The sequence below is a fragment of the Gadus macrocephalus genome, chromosome 22 (assembly GCF_031168955.1).
Source record: "Gadus macrocephalus chromosome 22, ASM3116895v1".
Classification (NCBI taxonomy): domain Eukaryota; kingdom Metazoa; phylum Chordata; class Actinopteri; order Gadiformes; family Gadidae; genus Gadus; species Gadus macrocephalus.
The window spans coordinates 18,034,972-18,055,823 of NC_082403.1; the positions used below are offsets into that span (position 1 = coordinate 18,034,972).

A 20,852-nucleotide genomic window follows, 5' to 3' on the forward strand; every position below is an offset into this window, starting at 1 on the left:
AGAGTTCAGATTTATTGACCGTTTTTAAAGCAGTTCTATATAATACGGAGGTTGATGGGGCTCATAATTGCCTGGCTCTTATGTGTCCACTGTCCAGTGAAGCCTCACCCTTACGCTTGCTCGCTCTCTATTCATTTTCTCTCCATTCCCTCTCTTTCTTTGATCTTTTCTGTCTCTCTTGCTCTCCCCTTTCTCTCTGATTCTCTCTCTTGCTCGCTTCCTCTCTCTTCTTCTCTGGACAAACGTTTGTCTCTCTACTTATACCTCCCACCACTTTCATTTGGAGCCGGTATTTCTTGAGCCCAGACACAAACACACACGAGCACAGACGGCGCACAAACAATCAACAGCACACTCACAATCAAGCACCACTTTACTCCGTCCTCCCTTCACCATCTTTTCTCTTGATGTCTATTATCTCGTGCCTTTAGATTGGGCTGCTACCCCTTCCACCCGGGAGGAGGTGGAGTCTCTGGGTAGCACCGGCGTGGCCACCCTGAAGGGGGAGGGTTCTGACCCCTCCACCACCTTCCCTTGCCCATCGGGGCCACCAGCACCACTCGGAGATGGAGAAGGCCAGACGGCGGTGGGGGAGGTGGGGATGGAGATTGTGGAGGAGATGATGGCAGCGGGGGAGGAGACAGAGAGTGAGGATGACAAAGCCATTCGTCTGCTCTATTGCTCCCTCTGCAAGGTGGCCGTAAACTCCGCCTCCCAGCTCCAGGCCCATAACAGCGGTAAGGAAGAACTCCGTCTGTTCAGCGTGTGGTCAAGGGTAGTGAGCTGTAGCGTAGTTTAGTGTAGTTTAGAGTAGTCTAATAGGATGGTGTTATTAAAGATCCCATATCATGCTTTTTTAGGGTTAATATTTGCTTTTGGAGGGATTGCTAGACTAGGTTTATATGCCTGTATGTTAGAAATACCCCTTATTATTCTCACACTGTTGATTTCCGCAAAACCAATTTCACTGTCTTTCAAAAGCGTTCTGTTTTGTGTCATATCGCCTTAAGGCCCCCCTCCCGAGTAGCCCACTCTGCTGTGATTTGTCTAACGCTTTGCGATGGTGTCTGCAAATTCACACCCCTAAGAAGTTGTAAACATTGTTGATACCTGGGAGGTGAGATTTCTGCTCTACAGCAGCGTCCACTGCACAGTCTGACGTCACACTGTTACGGAAGTAAAGTGTGAGTGCAAACGAGCTGTTTCACGCCCTTATTGAGGGGCGTTCTCGTTGGGCGCAAATACTCCCCCTGGCTCAGACTTAAGGCCCCGTTTACACGAGGACGCTTGCGGGTAAAAACGACAAAATATTTTATCGGAAGTGCCTTTCGTTTAGACGGTGACGGCGTTTTTGGGGCATGAAAACGCATAAATCTGAAACCACCCTCCAGAGTGGAAAAGTTGAATACGCTCTGCCGTAGCGTTTCCGTCTACACTGCCAAGACGCTGCTCAGATCTGCTCACGTCTCGTACGCGTTTACGTCACATACATGTGCCAGTACAAGGAAATAAACAAACATGTCAGATTATTTCCATGCGTCGGACCTTCAAGCTGCTCTGGCAGCTCTAACAAGCGTACAGGATTCTTTTCACGAGATGTACAGGATATGTACAGATAGAATTAATGCACAGAGAAGGATCTTTTTGTTTTTTGCGGCACGGATAAGAGAAGAAGGAAGATTCTACGCATGCGCTCAGACATGGCGGTGTTGTGTGATAGTGTATCACAGCACCACCTAGCCGCCTGACATGCATACCCAGTCGAATTCCACGCGAATTCAAAGTGAATACGCGACGCCACTTTTGCGTCTTCTGTTCAGACCGTCATCGTGTAAACGTAGCCTTAAATTTCTCTGGCTTAGCAGACATCTGCCACTTCTTCCAATATTAGACCTTTTTATAACACAGCAGAGGAGGCTGAATAGACGGTGATAGCAATGGGGATGTCATCAAGAGTACATTAATTCGCATTTTGTTTCACACATGTTCAAATTATTAAACTAGAAATGAGTTTGCTTCTGGGCTGCAGTCGCCACCATAGTTTTCCGTAACAAGCAGAAAAGCTTTCTGCACTTTCTGCAAGATGATCGGATGTGGGAAAGTGAGGAAAAATACAAACAAAACCAAAGTTGTTAATTTTATGTTGCACTGCCCTTGAAATTCCTTACCATCCATCTACAAGCTTTTTAGAATGTTTCATAATATTAACGGTTCTTTTGGTGTTTTACAGATAGCAAAGGCAAATACGGTTTTATTGTGTATGAGCTAATTTTACAAACAAATTTATATTTACCAACGTATCATTGAACTCTTTCCATGGGCCGTTACTCAGTCCAGCCATCACAGTGTACCGTATCGGGTGTTTAATAGAATCCACAACAAGCACTGTACAGGCTTTTCTAACAATAATAATAATGATAATGTTAATTTATGTTCAGGTTCATTAAAATATAATAGTAATGATAAAAAAATCCTGTGTTTTAAAGCGTTGCCCACAACTGGATAATAAATAAGCATTGTGTTGCTGCTCAAGCAGCTGATAATTATCTCTTAGTTTGGTGTCAATGCACAAATGCAGATTGTACACAATAATTTAAATCAGAAATATCTCACCTGCATTTCAAAAATGCAGGTGAGATTTACATTTACATTTATTTTTTTGTGTTTATTTCCATAGACTGAACTAGGACTAAACCTCTACATGGGTCTGGGATTATTCAAGTAGCTTTTAATTTTTTGCACAAAGATTAAAGCCAGGCAATTTATCTTAGTAAATCTTTGGTCATATTCTGACAAGATTTCCACAAGGCTCGGAAGACTCATTGCTAAAGCCAGCACGCTAGTCAAATTTTTTGGAGGAGTTGCTTTGAGGGAGGCCAGGATTTTTTGGTGGGATAGATTTTAAACTTTCACCACATTGTCAACTCTACGGTATGCAATGTATAGAATGGATGGATGTCCATGGATGGAATTTAACGGCTAATCTTTTAAAAAAAGTGTAGATGTACATTAAAAAGATAAGCCGTTAAATAGTGTTCCACTACTACCACCACTGAGAAACTCAATCTCAAGCATTGCATCCATATTGCGCTTTCTATATAAAATAACAAGTTACTATAGATGCAACTTGACCATGGTCCTTTCTCTCTCTCAAACAAAGGCAATCAAATGTGTTTTTATCGGGCAACGCCCTTCTCTCGATCGTGTTCTGAAGCTGTCCTTCGACGATGTGAGTGAGAATCGTGGCTGTTGTTGGTTGAGTGTCAGAGTTGATGTGGCTCCCCCTTTATGTGTATTGAGATGTCTGCTTGGTGAATGGTGGCACAACGCCCACGCCTGAAAGAAGAGGTCCAACTATAGTTGAAGAACTCTCTCTCTCAAGGTACTAAACACAGCACCATGCTGGAGGCAAGGCGAGGGGGCGGAGCCATCAAGTCATTCCCCAGATCAGGGGTCAAGGCCAAGTATGCGGCTCCTGCGACTGCTGCAGGCCCCACTGTGGAAGCCTTGGATGCATCCACGGGACTGCAGAACATGACGTTCCATTGCCAGATCTGTGACGTGCACGTCAACTCCGAGACGCAGCTCAAACAGGTGTGTGGTTGGAAAAAATATCAGTTGGAGATAAATCGAACAAAAACAAAACTATTTGTGCTGCCATCACATCACTGTAACAACCTCAAAGGGTTTCACAGGCTCTGGCTTTGCCAACAAACTTACCTTAGAGCTCATTGATAGGGTGTGAAAATGTGCAAACTACTGCAAATAAAGTATGCCCTCATTTCAGGATAACACTGCATACTGGTCTTATTACGATCGGGGCAACTGATATCAAAGGCCACACCTACCTTGTGAAAACAGAATACATATTTTTGCACAGAAAGATCCTTCTTGGCTTTTTATCTCGTCTCGATGAGGGAATTTCTCAGGCCAATGAAAATGTAATTTTTAAAAACCTAGACCAAGATGTATTTACTTGCTTTCATAGAATAAACGAAAGATGCATACATTTTAGACATCTTGTTCCACAACCCAGTCGCCAAGAAAAAACGTTGACGGTGTACGTTTCCATGAACACTGGAGACGTACTATTACAACGTAAAAACAGCGTGTTATACCTACAGTATCCACGCGTGCCGCTGTGGAGGCGGGTTTCGGGGTTTGGGTTTCACGGCTTTCGCGGCAAATTGTGGTCACGATTGTTTAGGGGGGGGGGGAGGTAGACTGTTGTTGACCGGGGAGGGGGGGGGGAGACACGTTTGTTGAGGGGACGACGACGACACGATTGTAGGGGGGGGGGGGGGGGAACACGTTAGTTGAAGGGGGACGACGACGACGACACGTTTGTTGAGGGGGGGGAGACACGTTTGTAGGGGGGGGGGCACGCTCGACAACGAGAGTTGGTTTTTATTGAATGCTCGACAACGAGAGTTGGTTTTTATTGAATGAGACTTCAACACGGAACAGCTGCACGAAACGATGGTCACGTCACTCTCGGTGACGGTGTCGACAACAATGAACACACAAACAATGTTAATAGAACAACACACAACCACATAACATCCCGAACCCATCAACCCCACTTAATCCTAACAACAAAACAAGTTAACAAAAGCCCCATTTGTCAACTGACAACCCCAATTCCCAGAATCCCCCGCGGCTCCGGAACACGGCGTAGCTTATATTAATCTTTATTATCCGAATGGGAAATGCAATATTTTAGGACAGATACACCATTAAACGCGTTTCTAATGACATTTCTAGCGAGAAATGTACATTTTCCTTACATAATCTTCAGTCAGTGAATGTGTATGATCTTTAGTTTTATAGTTATTAGGATTTGATCGGATCGCTCGCATGTTTCAACGTCAGGTTGTTAGGCTGCTTTTGCTAAACTAGCAGCTCACGTGCTTCCTGCGTTTGTGTTATTAAACTGTTACTTTATGTAACTTTTAATGATATCATCTTGTTAGAAACACGTATATCTGAGAGGCAACCCAGTCGCCAAAAGCATTCGTTGACAGTGTACGTTTCGTGAACACTGGATTACGTCGCATTTCAACATAAAATAGCGTGTTATACACGCACACACGCACGCACGCACACACACACACACACACGCACGCACGCACGCACGCACGCACGGACACACGCACGCACGCACGCACGCACGGACACACGCACACACACACACACACACACACACACACACACACACACACACACACACACACACACACGCACACGGTGCATTTCGCTGCTAAAACAACAACAACAAAATATTCCCTCAAATATTATTACTAAAGAACCGTTTTCCAAAGAACGAAATGTAAACCAATGCATTCTGAATGGGAGTGTTTCTCCGATTTTTCCATGCTACACAGAACGAAATGTAAACCCATGCAAATAAAGACTTCATGGTCATAATAATTTAAATATCATTAATCTCCGTGTGTTGGGTGGTATTCTATTTTTTTCAACGGGGCTGGTGCCGTCTCCTTTTGACCTTTTGACCCCAGACTTCTGGGGGAATAGCTGAATCAATTCATTAGTCAATCAGAAGCATGTAAATATCTTCCCGGTGACGTAGGAGGGCGAACAAGGTGTCCTCCAACATCTACACTTCCAGGCGATTGCAACGGTGCCATGCATGAGCATATTCGAACATGTTTAATGGTAGTAATTAGCTGTCGAAATTGGAGGCCTTAATCAATAATGAGCAGCTATTGATTTGCTTTCCGATAGAAAATTGTGACAAATGACATGTTATTTAGCATCTACACGTTGAGCTGAGTCCAATGACACCAAGCATGACACTCTAGCTAATGGTAACATGTATTTTACATGGTACACCTAGGTCTAGGACATGATCTCGGTGTAGCAAGAGGGCGAGCTTGATCTCATTGGACTCAGTTTAACGTGTAGATACTAATTAACATGTAATTTGTCAAAAATCTCCATCGGGAAGCAAATCTATAGCTGGTCATTATTGATAAAGGCCTCCAAAATGTGTGGCACTGTTGCAATCGTCTCGAAACGTAGATGTCAAAGGACACCTTGTTTGCCTTGTTGCACGACCGGGAAGATATTTTCATACTTCTAATGGATTGATTCATATTTTAAGGTTCTCGGAGTGAGACTTTAAGCGGCTGCAGCAGAAGTGTTGAGACGAAAGATGATATCAAGACATTAATAGAATATTCCCATTCACATTATGATTCTTCGTCATAACATCCGACCAAACATCCTTTACATTCACCGAGCGAAGATTATGAAAGTCCAGGCCCCCCCTTCCTGCACTCGGGGTCGGACCGGGCCAAGTTTCGGTGCGGGGGTCCCAGTTAGGCCCTAGAATATGGTATTCAAATTTCAGGGCGGTAGGACCTTCCTATCTCAAAAACTGTTTTTCCACCACATTCTGAACCATTAGGTCTCGCAGGCAACACTTCTGAAGGGGCTTTGTCCAAATGACAGTCCATTTGGGAAAACTTTTTTTCTCTATGGGCTAGAACTACAAATCTTGGATATGTCGTTCTCGGGGCCCCGGGAAATGTGTGTAAACATTTTAGCATCCCTAGCTATCTCGAAAAGGCCGGAAAAGGGGCGTGACCTCCAACAGTACAGTCAATGTACATAAGACAGAGGTTAGTTTCTAGGCCCCATTTTTTGCGGGATGGAGGTGTACATTTGTGGCTTAATGTGTGTAGACACAGCTGGCCTGTGGCCACGTCTTTGAAGTCTGGGGTCAAAAGGTCAAAAGGAGCCGGCACCACGCCGCTTATGAGATAACAAAAAGTGAATCTGTATTTCTCTCATAACATTTTGTCATTATTGAAGAGAGGCCTGATTCTCAGATATGCATGTTGGACTGTTAGGGTATAGGTCTGGGAAGAACTTCAGGCCAAAATCTTGCAAGCGAGCCGCTGGGTGCAGGTGCAACGAGATGGAGCACTTGCTGAGTCATTTCCTGTAGGGCTGGAGCCACAGGTTGAAGCGTATGCGTCCTTTGAAACCCCCTTTGATATATAAGAGACCCCAAGGTACAGTTTACTTAAATGTTCTCGCCTCAGTCACCTATTGCATCACTTCCTTTAGGGCTTCGGCCTTCTAATTGATAATTGTAGTATAATTGAATGCCCTCTTTCATATTATATGATACTTCCACCACTGGGACGTGGCAACAACTCTCCAAATCCATATGGGGAGGGGGGGGGGATGCTTTTGGACGGTAGGGGTGTACACTAGACATAAATAGGAAGCAAACTCAGGAGAAGGAATGACCTCTCACAAATATTTATTGAATAAATTGTTTCAAATAACCCTGCCTCGTTAAATCAATGAACTTGGTGTTTTGCTTTCAAAAATAGGTTATAGAAGAAGTCTAAACTGCAGAAAATAAAAACATCCAAGCTGGCTTTTAAGGATACCTCGGAATATCTGTCTATTTTTTAACCGTCGGACCCCAGTTTACGACAAAAACAACACAATTTACGGCAGCTCCTTTGCCGCGTGGTTTTTAGAGCCATGTAAGGATTAGAGGGGGCGGTCGATAGCAACCACCATAGCAGCATGACGGTCAAGTGACTGGATGCAGCCCCGTTGAAAAAAATAGAATACCACCCAACACACAAATTATTATGACCATGAAGTCTTTATTTGCATGGGTTTACATTTCGTTCTGTGTAGCATGGAAAAATCGGAGAAACACTCCCATTCAGAATGCATTGGTTTACATTTCGTTCTTTGGAAAACGGTTCTTGAGTAATAATATTTGAGGGAATATTTTGTTGTTGTTTTAGCAGCGAAATGCACCGTGTGCGTGTGTGTGTGTGTGTGTGTGTGTCTGTGTGTCTGTGTGTGTCTGTGTGTGTCTGTGCGTGTGTGTGTGTGCGCGCATGCGTGTGTGTGTGTGTGTATAACACGCTATTTTATGTTGAAATGCGACGTAATCCAGTGTTCACGAAACGTACACTGTCAACGAATGCTTTTGGCGACTGGGTTGCCTCTCAGATATACGTGTTTCTAACAAGATGATATCATTAAAAGTTACATAAAGTAACAGTTTAATAACACAAACGCAGGAAGCACGTGAGCTGCTAGTTTAGCGAAAGCAGCCTAACAACCTGACGTTGAAACATGCGAGCGATCCGATCAAATCCTAATAACTATAAAACTAAAGATCAGACACAATCACTGACTGAAGATTCTGCAAGTAAAAAGTATATTTCTCGCTAGAAATGTTATTAGAAACACGTTTAACGGTGAATCGGTCCTAAAATATTGCATTTCCCATTCAGATAATAAAGATTAATAAAGATCATACACATTCACTGACTGAAGATTATGTAAGGAAAATGTACATTTCTCGCTAGAAATGTCATTAGAAACACGTTTAATGGTGTATCTGTCCTAAAATATTGCATTTCCCATTCGGATAATAAAGATTAATTTAAGCTACGACGTGTTCCGGAGCCGCGGGGGATTCTGGGAATTGGGGTTGTCAGTTGACAAATGGGGCTTTTGTTAACTTGTTTTGTTAGGATTAAGTGGGGTTGATGGGTTCGGGATGTTATGTGGTTGTGTGTTGTTCTATTAACATTGTTCGTGTGTTCATTGTTGTCGACACCGTCACCGAGAGTGACGTGACCATCGTATCGTGCAGCTGTTCCGTGTTGAAGTCTCGTTCAATAAAAACCAACTCTCGTTGTCGAGCATTCAATAAAAAACAACTCTCGTTGTCGAGCGTGCCCCCCCCCCCCTACAAACGTGTCTCCCCCCCCCTCAACAAACGTGTCGTCGTCGTCGTCCCCCTTCAACTAACGTGTTCCCCCCCCCCTACAATCGTGTCGTCGTCCCCCCCTCAACAAACGTGTCTCCCCCCCCCCCCCTCCCCGGTCAACAACAGTCTACCTCCCCCCCACCTAAACAATCGTGTCCACAATTTGCCGCGAAAGCCGTGAAACCCAAACCCCGAAACCCGCCTCCACAGCGGCACGCGTGGATACTGTAGGTATAACACGCTGTTTTTACGTTGTAATAGTACGTCTCCAGTGTTCATGGAAACGTACACCGTCAACGTTTTTTCTTGGCGACTGGGTTGTGTTCCATCACCAATAAACTGTTCCAATCCTAACCACCTGTTGCTGCAGGTGTTGCGGCCATTTCAGCACACACAAGATAGGTTAGATAGGAACTTTAATAATCCCTCGGGAAAGTTTCCTCAGGAAATTGCACTTCCAGCAGCAGCCAACACCAGGTTACAAAATAAAAGAGTAAAAAACTATAAATGTGCAAAATGCTCAATGCTAAATCGAAAATGCTAAAAATGTAAATGCAGGGGAACAATATACAAGAATATATTGTGGTAACCCGGTTCTATCAGCCCACCTCCGATCAATGAACAAGAGTCTCTGATGCTCAAACTGCCAACAAGGCACGTTTATTAAGTCCAAAAAACAGAAAAAAGGGGAATCACCCGTCAATGCAAACTATAACTAAAAAGAGTCTGGGCTCCGTGAGCCACTGGGGATGCTGTGGTCGTATCTCACGCGCTGTTCTGGTATCCAGGTGAGGAGGTCCTTCCGTGTAGTCCTGTGGTCTTCTCTAGACCGGGTCCTGGGGCCAAGGTCCGTCCAGGTAGGGAATCTCAGTCCGCTCTCGGCTCCTACATGGGTCACATACCTCCTGCCTTTAGACTACGTCTCAGCTTCTCTTATATAGCCCTCACCTGGGTCTGATTGGCCTGGTACACAGGTGTCTCCCGTTGGCGTTGAGTGGGACCGTGCCAATGCGACCCTTGGCGCCCTCTGGGGGAAAAGGATGGTAGAGTGCTAGTATTACCTGCCCCCTGGGCTTCCAGGGCCGCCGTGTCGGGGCCAGGTTGCCACAATATACAATAGTATTCATAGTATACAAGCCAATATTTACATGCAGGAGTGCTTAAACCGTGCAAAAACACAGTGCACGAAAACTGTATCAAACAGCGAAGTTGTGTTTGATATAGTGTAATGTTATGTAGTGGGTGGTGGGTCAGGCCTGGTGCTCCACCCTAACCTCTATCCTCCAAAGTTGAAAGGCAATGGGGGACAAAGGAGTTTTTCAGTCTTTTGGTGTTTCACTTGTGGAGGAGCACCCTATCGCTGAACGAGCTCCTCTGATTGCTGATAACAGTGTGCCGAGGATGGCCGACATTGTCCAGAATAGCCAGCAGTTTGTTGCCACTGTCACCAGAGATTCCAGCTTCTTGCCGACCACAGAGCCGGCCCGCCTGATCAGCTTGTCCAGCCTTGATGAGTCCTTCTTAGATATGCTGCCCCCCTAGCACACCACCGCGTAGACAGAACATTTGCGACCACAGACTGGTAGAACATCCACAGGAGTTTCCTGCAGATGTTGAATAATCAAAGCCTCCTCAGGAAGTATAGCCTGCTTTAGGCTTTCCGGTACAGATGGTCTGTATTAGTTGCCCAGCTCAGCTTGTTGTCAAGCCACAGTCCAACGTTCTTGTAGGAGACAGCATTCTCAACTACAGCCCCCTCAATCTGAATGGTCTACGACGTAGTCTGAACTTCCCATAGTCTATGCCCACCTCTTTGGTTTTTCGAGGTGTTGAGCTGCAGGTGGTTTGTGTGGCACCAGATGACAAAGTCCCTCACAAGGCTTCTGTACTCCTCCTCACTATCACCTCTTATGCATCCCACAATGGCCGTGTCATCAGCAAACTTCTGAATGTGACACAGCTCAGAGTCCTAACAGAAGTCAGAGGTGTAAAGCGAGAAGATTAGAGCGGCAAGTACAGTCCCTTGTAGTGCTCCTGTGCTAGTGGGTTGGCATGTTGCACCCGCCTGAGCCTTACAGGCCATCTATTTACAGTGTACCTGTGTGATCACAACAATACACTTAATCTGCTCTCAGGGTGGTTTAACAGCGTAAATATTTGAGCCAGGTGGTCATGAATATTCATCAGTTGATCTGGACTGGAACCTGTGAACTCTATTGATGTCCATCTGTATGGACCTGTCAATCCAAACTCGCTGATTCTTTTAAAAAATCTGCTAACAAATATTCTGACATTGATAAATGTGGAGGAGGAAAACATCAACATTCCAGATGGAGAACTTTGGTGACATTTTCCTTAATTTCCTCTCTTCCCATGAATACCCAAATACAGCAAATTTGTTTCGGCTTGCTTTCCGCTCTGGCGCTGGGCCTGTTGACATCTGTCTGTGTCTGTGTTTCTATCCCTCTCTCTCTCTTTTATATTGCTCTCTCTCTCTGTCCCTCTCTCTGTTTATAACATTCCAGCACATCAGCAGCAGGAGACACAAAGACCGGGCAGCAGGCAAGCCGGCCAAGCCCAAGTTCAGCCCTTACCCCCCTACCCCACGAGAGCACGGACTCCAGGCTGTGAGTACCCCTCCCTCCCTGGCTTTATGCGGTCAGAAATCCTGTGAGAGCCCACCACCTCCGTGTGTGTGTGTGTGTGTGTGTGTGTGTGTGTGTGTGTGTGTGTGTGTGTGTGTGTGTGTGTGTGTGTGTCTGTGTCTGTGTCTGTGTGTGTGTGTGTGTGTGTGTGTGTGTGTGTGTGTGTGTGTGTGATGTTTAAGGGCCCACTCCATGGAATGCATTTATTTTCTTATTCCTTGGTCTCAGTGTGTCTTTGTGTGTCTTTATATGTCTTGGTGGGTCTTTTTGTGTCATGGTGGGTCTTTATATATGTCTTGGTGGGACTTGGTGGGTCTTTGTGTGTTGGTGGGTCATGGTAGGTCTTTGTACGTCTTTGTGGGTCTTGGTGTGTCTTGGTGTGTCCTGGTGGGTCTTGGTATGTCTTTGTGTATCTTTGGCCCTATCCCAATGCACCCCTTCACCCAAACCCTCACCCATACCCCTTTAGCCTACCCCTTAAGCCTATCCTGTCGCAAATTATTTTCCGTCAAGGATTGTTGTCCGTCATCACAGTGAATTTCACCGCGTATAAATAATCATGGAACTTATCCACAACTGCCTACTTAAGGGCTAAAAACTCAAGCTGGGGAGTATGATATCTCTTTTCTTCAGCACTCAAGCCTCTACTATCAAATGCGATAGGCCTAAGGCCGGCAGAATACACCTGATTTAAGCCAGCCCCTAGCGCTGTAAAAGCCGTATTGCAGGTTAACTACCACTGTCGATGAATGGGTACACAAAGTACTCAATATATGTATGTCATTTTAAAAATGTCTCCAAAATGGTGTAAAAGTCCAGTGTTTGTAGTAACGGGTGTTTTCTAATGAAACTCGCGATGACGTCACGTTGGTGAGACGTGGTGGAAGGTAGCCTCAGCCTAGCATTAGAACTATGGCCTAAGAGGTGGCAAGAACCAGAAATACCATGTATGATAATTTCGAACCTGGCGGTGTCGCAATTTAAACCAACCACCGCAACTTTCCCGCAAATTTGACCAATCAGTGGCGTCGTCTTGAACTGACGTCGACAAACTACCTTCCGCCTTACTTCCGTGTTTACTACTTCAAGCGATTCAAGCATTCATGTTGCATGTGCGCGTCCAACGTTTGACACTTGCCAAACAAAATAACTGCAGAAGATTACTAAATACTTAGACCTATAATACTAAATAGGCCTACTTTAAATCACCACCCTCCATAACTGCACTTGGTTATACGATAATATGATAAAAATACAAACGAGCTAATCTCCCGCTATTTGTTCACGTTGACGTTGATGCTATGATTCGATTGGTGTGAAGCCAAGGGCTCTGTGGTTTCCCTTGGCACCCTGCTGACTAATCACAGAAGGGCTTCCTCGCAGTGTGCAATATCGTGTTTTACAGCGTATTCAGTATTTAACATTTAGAGGGGCGCTGTTTTGAAATTGAAATTTATTTTGAAATGCTCAATGAGACGAGAAAATGTGGATGAAATGACAGCAACACAGCACCAAAGAATAACCAAAACTCTCTCCATTCCCTAGAAATAGGAGAATCACCAAAATCAATCTGACTGGGGTCCATCTCTTCTGATATCTCACCAGTCACTGGCGAACTCACCAAGTCAGCTACTTGCATTTTAAGTAGTGGTGTGCCTTGAGGTATCTTCACCTCTTTCTTTGACTCATCCTTCAGTAGCAGAGAGAAACATTTAGGATCAATAGCCTTACCTGGGGCTACCACAGGCTGAAACATCACACCTTGAGGCAATGGCGTGGCATCACTCGCCTCCCCCACAACTATGCCTTCAGGCTCTGACTGGCAAAAGTCCATCCATCCAATCAAACCGACAGTTTAATCTGAGTCCCCTTCGCTAACACTTTGTGAAACCATCTCTTTCTTGAGCCCAAAACTGCTGATATAGAGTACGAGCCAGAGTTTCACTCTTTTGATGGCTGCATAGAGCAGCAAGTCGGTGAGACAAGCTAGCGTTGGCGCCTAAAAACACTGGAACTGATATGGCATGTTAGGCCAAGGAAAATCAAAGCCAACACTGACAATGTTTCTGGTTTCCCAACAAGCTCTTTAGGGAACTGCATGTTGACTACAACATATCCAAGTATGGGTAGCTTGTATCACTAAGGGCCCAAATGGCCAAGCCAGACACTGGTTGGATGGTTACATCCGATAAGTGTTTGTCATACCATTTCTCAAAAATAATGGTCCATCGTTGTACAAGGGTGACCATTCAACTTCACCTGCACAGTAGACAGCAGACCAATCAGACCCTCAGGAAACGAGGCAGTTTTCATGGTTGCACAGCTTGTTTTCTGACCGAACAATGCGTGGTTTCATCCTTAAAATCACTGTCAGGAACAGTTTCCAGCACTTGTTGTTTGCGATATGACTGTCTTCCCCACACCGGTAACAGAAGCGGTCACCATCACTCCTAAAACTCTGCTTCTGTGCAGAAGACCCACGATCAGCAGTCTTCATTGCAACAGCAGCTGCTGCTCAGCTACATTACCGCCTATAGACTTCATCTTCTTCTCTAATCTGTTAACTTTCTTTCGCAAAGCAACAGCTTCAGCTCCGTCCTTGCCTGACTGGAATGACTGGGATGTTAACGCGCGAACATAAGCTTCCTCTTCAACGAAAGAAGGCCTCTTATTCATCTCTGACACATGGGTTTTAAGAGCTTTGAAGTCAGCCTTCAGTTCCTCATCATGTCTGTTTCAGTCTCTGCAGACTCATCTCGTGCAGCAACACTTTAAACACGGGTATTCACTCTTTACCGTGTCCACTCATGTTCTTCATCCATTCTGATCTCGGTAAGTAAATTATGGAAATTAGGAGGGTATAAGCCTTTCTTTCGTTCAACCGCAGTCTTCCAATCAGAACCAATTGCTCCACGAAGCAGCTGTTCAACTCTCACTCTGTCCTTTATCTCGGGCTGAAATACCACCTTTCTCAACCACCTTGGCCAGAATAGGTCCAAGGCTCCAGACATAGTCAGACAACTTCTGCTGTATAAGGCGAAAAGAGAAATAGAGGTCCTTGCCAGACTCTGCAGACCCAAACGCATTATCCAGTGCATTCTAATACTCTTCAGAGCTGGCACGGGTTAAGACCCCTCAAACACTCAAGGATTCTGCCTCCGTTTTCCTGCTCAGGCCATTCACTTTCTTGTACCATCAGTGTCGCCTGTTCTAACCAGTAATCCTCCCCAGCTGAGCTGCAATGATACCGGAGAAAATCCTAAAACGGCGATATCTATGATTCTAAGTCTGGCCTTTATTAGCTCTACTGATAGCATAAATTAAAGACTGGAGAACTGAATGTGAATTCCCTCCAGGGGGAACAGAAGGAGTGCAAAACTTAGTAAATCGGCTACTGATTTACCCTCAGTTGCTAAGAAGATTTTCAACGTCTCAACGAAAAATCATCAGGAGCAGGGGGAGTTTCATTAGCTTTCACAATCTCCCATACTGCCTCACTATCAGCAGGCCTCACTTCAGGGGGAACCCAACTTGAAGCAACCGCTTCTTTGCATTCGGAAAGAACAAAAAGGCCACCAGCATAACTGCTGAATTTCCTTCCACGTCCCCAACATCGCTAGGACATTCTCCATTTGGCCCACTGCAAGATCTTCATCTACACCGATAACCAGTATGGCATGATTAGGTTCAATGCCCTCACCTCTGCACCACTGCAAAAGCTCTGTATGCTGCCAGGCTTTATAAGCTGATTGATCCTCCAAAATTCCTTTATGGGCAAATTACATGCTAACCTAACAGTAATTTTACAACAAGACTACGGCAAAGAAAAGGGTTCTAAACACTACAAACCATCTGAGATGAGACACCATTTTAAGTAGTGCCCCCATGCCTTGACTATTTGCATGTCAATCAATTTCCGATATGCTGCCATTCCGACATGCTGCCAGTCAGACATGCCCCCATTCTGACATGCCCCCATTCCTAACCCTTACCCTTCCCCTAAACCCTAACCTTAACCCTAACTCCGACAATGGAAACAGAAATTGTCGGAATGGTGGGACGTTTGAAAACAATGAGACGTCAATGTCGGAGTGGGGAATGGAAGGCGGACCCCGTCAAGAACTATCACTGTTATAAAGTTTGTTAGTTAACAAGTTTGCTAACTAGCAATCAGCGCATAGTAGCGATTTGGTGGTTGTGCTTGTAATAGAGACAATTCCTATACTACATTGAAACGGCATAATGATAATGCGATGGTCATCATCATTTATTTAATGTTTCGCCCGCCATCTTGCCTAGGATTTTTATTGATTTTCCATTTTCTCCCTAGGTATTGCGAGAGCAAGTCGCAACCCGCGTTTGCTAGTCTGGCCATCGAAATTCTTACTTTCAAGGGGTTGTAAGCCCTCCCCCTTACCCCCTACCCCTCAATAAAATGACAATCGGGACACCCCTATCCAGTGCGTGACCGCGCAAAAGTGAGGGGTAGGAGTATGGGTTTGGGTGAAGGGGTGAATTGAGATTCAACGTTAGTGTGTCTTGGTGGGTCTTAGTGGGTAATGGTGTGTCTTGGTGTGTGTGGGTCTCTGTGTTTCTTGTTGGGGTCATGTTGTGTCTGGTTGGGTCTTGGTGTGTCTTCGTGGATCTTGAAGGTCTTGGTGTGTCTTGGTGGATCTTGGTGTTTCTTGTTGGGGTCATGTTGGGTCTTGGTGGGTCTTGGTGTGTCTTGGTGTGTCTTGTCGGGTATTGCTGTGTCCCTGTAAACAGTGAGTGAGAGTCAAGAAATCGGGGGGCGTCCTTTGAACTTTATTTTTATTTACTTTTAAGCTTTGACAATTTTCTTCCCTGTATTAAGGGGAAGGGATGTGAGATAGAAGTGGCCGGGACAGCTTAAGTGTACAATGTTCAACATCATTTTAACTGAACTTCCATGATCTCTACAATGCCAATCCATCCACATCCCATTTCAGCATGGATAAGGTTGAAGCAATTGTGCTATAGACTATATAGCCTATACCATCACTCCGTCTTTGAATCAGTAGCGGTTCCTGGCCGAGCTCACCAGGGAGGCAAACATGAACGCAACTTTAGAAAAAACATACTCGCGTGACGCATCGTTTGGAGGCGTCGTTAGAGAGAATAATAACTAAAATAAACTAGACACTTAACAGTGTATCAGCAGAGCACAATGCTTCAAACTTTTAATCAAACGTGCAGACAAAGTTCAACTTCATAAAGTTAAGTTCATTCTTGGTGCGAGCGTGCTGCTTAAATGTAATGCATGGCATGGCAGCCTACAGGGTCAACGACACGTATCTTCCAATCACATAAATAAAATATTGTGGAAATTGCATTAAATGGAAAGAGACAATTCCTCACGTTGGGCACACGAATGCGCGTCTCGTTTACTTCGTTAGAAAACCAAAACAGTAAACTAACATTTAATGGGACAGCCATCCCTGAACAACCAAGACAGAGTAAACGATATGCATACAACAGTAGATTATATTAATTCCTCCTCCAGATTGTACTTTCTTAATGTTCCCGTTACAACTTCAGTTAAAGCCGCGGCATCTCTTTCTGCACTGACATCCTCAAATCCTAAGAATCGTTCGCACGCATTCCCTTTCTCATTCACATATCTAAGGATGACAGAGATCTGACACTGGCAGGACACATCAGTTGTATCGTCAGCTTGCACGGCGATGAATGGAGCTGCACTAATTTCGCGATCGATGTCTGCCTTAATCACCATTGCTATGCTATGAATGATTTCGTTCTTTATGGCTTTTGATGTCCCTTTGAAAACTGTGGCTGATTCTAGATGTTGAGCTAGCAGGATCTACCTCACAGTAAGACTCCACCTATTCAACGTAATTCCCCTTATTAAGGCTATTCAGCTTACTCATTGTGCCCACGGAAGGCCTGCTCTTGCTTCCCAAGATATACCACTGCAATAATTATTTTACGTAGTATCTCCCGATTTCTTCTCACAAGTCCATTGTGGCGCTGGGTAGCGATGCTAGCTGCCTGGCTGAGGGCTTCATCCATCCGCACACGTCCAAACAATTTCAACTTTAAATTGGAATTAATGTGGCTATTGGACTTGCCATGTCTCTCCATGGTTCTTTGCAAGTTCTTCTTTAAGTCATCAAATCCAATGCTAATCCATGGGTTAGGTGTAGGTGATTCATTGAACAAAATGCAAGGCCAACAGAATAATTTCCGATCAGAGCCAGCTAGCCATTCCGTCCGAGCGTAGTTCTCCTCCTTGAAACTTCGTGAGCCACCTGCTTTTGTGGTCTGGATCAAGTTCAGTCTCGGTGTTGGTCTTCCATTCTCTTTTATGCTCAAACTGTAGCCTCGAAAATTGTGTTCTTGTAGATATTGAATTATATTCTCCTCCATGTTGATATCGTTGTTAGTCGTAATCTTTGTTAGCCGCGGCAACTGACTAGAAAGAACGAATTTGCTCAGAACATTATTTAAAAAAATACTGATTTGTGATTGGTTGCAAGGAGTAGATGAGGCTGGCCTCCCTTCCTATGTTTAACATGGTATAGATGATTTACCTCGCAACAGTGAAACTGAATTGTGATTGGTTATTTTTTATTCTCAAAGGCGGCAAAAGTGGGTTTTGGCCTCTTTGCCGCCGCTCCCTTCAGTGGCCAACCCTGGACACAACATGCTGAGAGTAACGTCGGCCAGCCTCCGCGCCTGCAAAGGCACTTCGCAGTTGTTGTTTTTTAACATTTTCAACATTTTCATGTAATTATTCAGTAATAAACACACATTGCACATAGTTAATTTTGAAAAATAAATATCTTTTAATAATAATTTATTTTAATTTTTTTTTTACGAAAATCACGATGCGTTGCCTCCGTTGCCTCCTCTAAGGAACCGCCACTGCTTTGAATGCTCTCTCCAACTTTATTGCCATGGTTTTCTCACTTTGCCACGTGCATGCTATGTGCACTGTAATGCTTAATGCAATTTCCCCTCAAGCTCTGACCGTTTCTCCCCCCTGCTTCTTTGGGATACACCTTAGTTGGTTTATCATTGTAAAGCCCTTCATTCTGAAAAGAAGAAAGACATTCCCTTAATTTTGAGGGAAGGGCGGTCTGTGATGAACCTCCTTAACACCGTGGCATGACGTGTTCGTTCTGTCCTCTCTGCAGGTCTGTCTTGCACTGCGGAAGGAGCCCGACCTGGCCAAACCCCTGACCAGCTCCACCTGTCTCCTCCACCGACACCTTAGCGCTGCTTCAGTGGCAGCCATGGTCCCCTTTCACCTCCGGCCCGTGTTCACCTCCAGCCCCGCCCTCTTTAAGAACCAGCAGCTCCAACAGGCTCTGCTGCATCCGGCGGTCACGCCCATCTGCTCCTCCACACACACGCCGCTTTTGTTCTCGCCCTTCTGACCCGGATTACAACTCGGACAGCAATAAAAACAAACTGGAAGTTCCTCTCATTTTGATTATTTGTTTTGCTTATTCCTTATGTCTGTGTTTTCTTTATGGGGGTTTGAGCTTATGCCATATTTGCGTGAGCCTAAGGCGGCAAGGACCCGGGGCCTTCAGACAATAACCTCCCACACACACAGAAATCCCGAGGCCATCTGATGTGATAGATATTCTTGGACTAATCTCAAAACAAAGCCCTGACTACATATCTTTGGACTTTGGCGTAATGTAAAACCATCAATCAGGATTGCGTTGTGATCAGCTGCAGATAGTGTGTGTGTGTGTGTGTGTGTGTGTGTGTGGTGCGTCTCCTACAGATGTAGTCTTTTTAGGAGTACCGCAGTTTACTGCATGGTTGCTGTGCTGACGATACACATAGCAGAAGAGGATGAAAGAGTTTTGCATTAAAAAAATATGCCATCTTTTTCTGTTCATTGGAAGACCTGCTGTATTCATCACTTATTTAGTTTCAAAGGATTTACATTTTCTATAACTTAACAAAGTTGTACCTCTGTTCCCTGGTCAACCAAGTCTTTATGAATCAGTAAAGTATTTATACCGCAAATTAAAACCACATGTAAGAAGTCTTCCTTGGTGGCTGAAGAAGCTGTAGGTTATTTTCCAGATGTATGTGACTATAAACCCTAGCATGAAGGATTTCAGATTTGTATTATTTTCTAATAGTAATGGTGTTGAAGTGTGAATGGCAGAATCTTAATGACAATCCTTGCAGGTGTGTGTGTGTGCCTGAGAGTACCTCAAACATCTATCTATATTTTTGATAGATCTTAAATTGTCCATGTATTGGATTTTAAGATAAATATAGAAACAGTAAATATGTACCAGATATGGTCCTGCTGAAGCATATAGAAAGAAAAAGAAAAGTGATATATAAAATGAATTAAGTACACATCTCTGCTGCTGTGGAGGCATTGTCACGCTCAAAATGAAAAGCCCCTTTGCTCTCTCGCTCTACTAATGTGTGTGTGCCCCAGTAGTCACAGTCTGGAATCCGTGGATAAGACAACCCATCTAGATCAAAGTAAACATCTCCTCTTTCCAGAAGTCATTCCTCTGCCTCTTCATACTCTCTCGTCCTCTGGGCTTCATGTGTGCAACCATACCCAACCACGCTCATCCTGCCACGGTTCCTCATACTGTTGCCAAAATACGATGAACGATAGAGGACATCCAGATGAAGGCTCTCCTTGATTATCTATCTGGTAGCTCTACTCCTATTCCTCAGCCCCCTTCGTCTCTATGGAAGGCAGAGCAGGAATGTTGAGCGTTCTTTCATCGTTGCCTGGAGGACATTAACTTTTACTTCTTTTAATTAACTAGCTCTATTGTTGTTATGTACTAAATCTCTATTATGGTGGGTGCAATATGGTAGATATTAGAGACTGTTATCCAGCCACGGTCGAAGAGGAGTTGTTTATTCGCAAGACGCATCCAAAGGGCATTTTAGATATCTTTGTCTCTGTCTTCCTTGCGTTGAAGAAGTCAGAGCACAAGCTCTAAAGCCCTTTAGGGATGAATGTCTTGCTTAATAGCACCCCTAAAAAGCTTTATCGGCATGAGAAACAAACATTTACATTGCCAAAGCAGTTGAACAATAAAGAGGTCAAAGTATAAAACATTCAATACAAAACCTACATACATATCAGATATTAGAATTTATTTAGTCAACCCGGGGAGACAACAAAGTGAGAGTTGTTCTTGTTTATGAGGCGTTCACATTGAAAAATGGCTATTCTAAGAACAGCAAAGCCATTTCAATTGGTTGCTTGAGCAGTGTACTTGCAATCACCACCAGTTGACATGGATAAGTAAAATAAGGTACTTTGATTTGAAGGAGTGCAATATTTCATTAATCAATTGGTTGCAAACTTTTCTTCTAAAACTACCAAAAAATTATCTATATCGTTATGTAACATAGTTCTTGTATTTTCAGATCTGGACGAT

The 20,852-nt window shown here is 44.3% G+C and overlaps 1 protein-coding gene across 1 annotated transcript in view; it reads left to right on the plus strand.

The window, feature by feature from the left end:
• LOC132450808 (zinc finger protein 385D-like) overlaps nt 1-18,901 on the plus strand; it is a 39,994-nt gene extending 21,093 nt beyond the window's left edge. The window contains exons 5-8 of the mRNA XM_060042908.1: nt 432-737; nt 3,383-3,594; nt 11,305-11,406; nt 18,603-18,901. Of these exons, the coding sequence (XP_059898891.1) occupies nt 432-737; nt 3,383-3,594; nt 11,305-11,406; nt 18,603-18,845 (863 nt within the window). The 3' untranslated portion in view covers nt 18,846-18,901. The remainder of the gene's footprint in view (nt 1-431; nt 738-3,382; nt 3,595-11,304; nt 11,407-18,602) is intronic.
• Nucleotides 18,902-20,852: the final 1,951 nt, after the last annotated feature.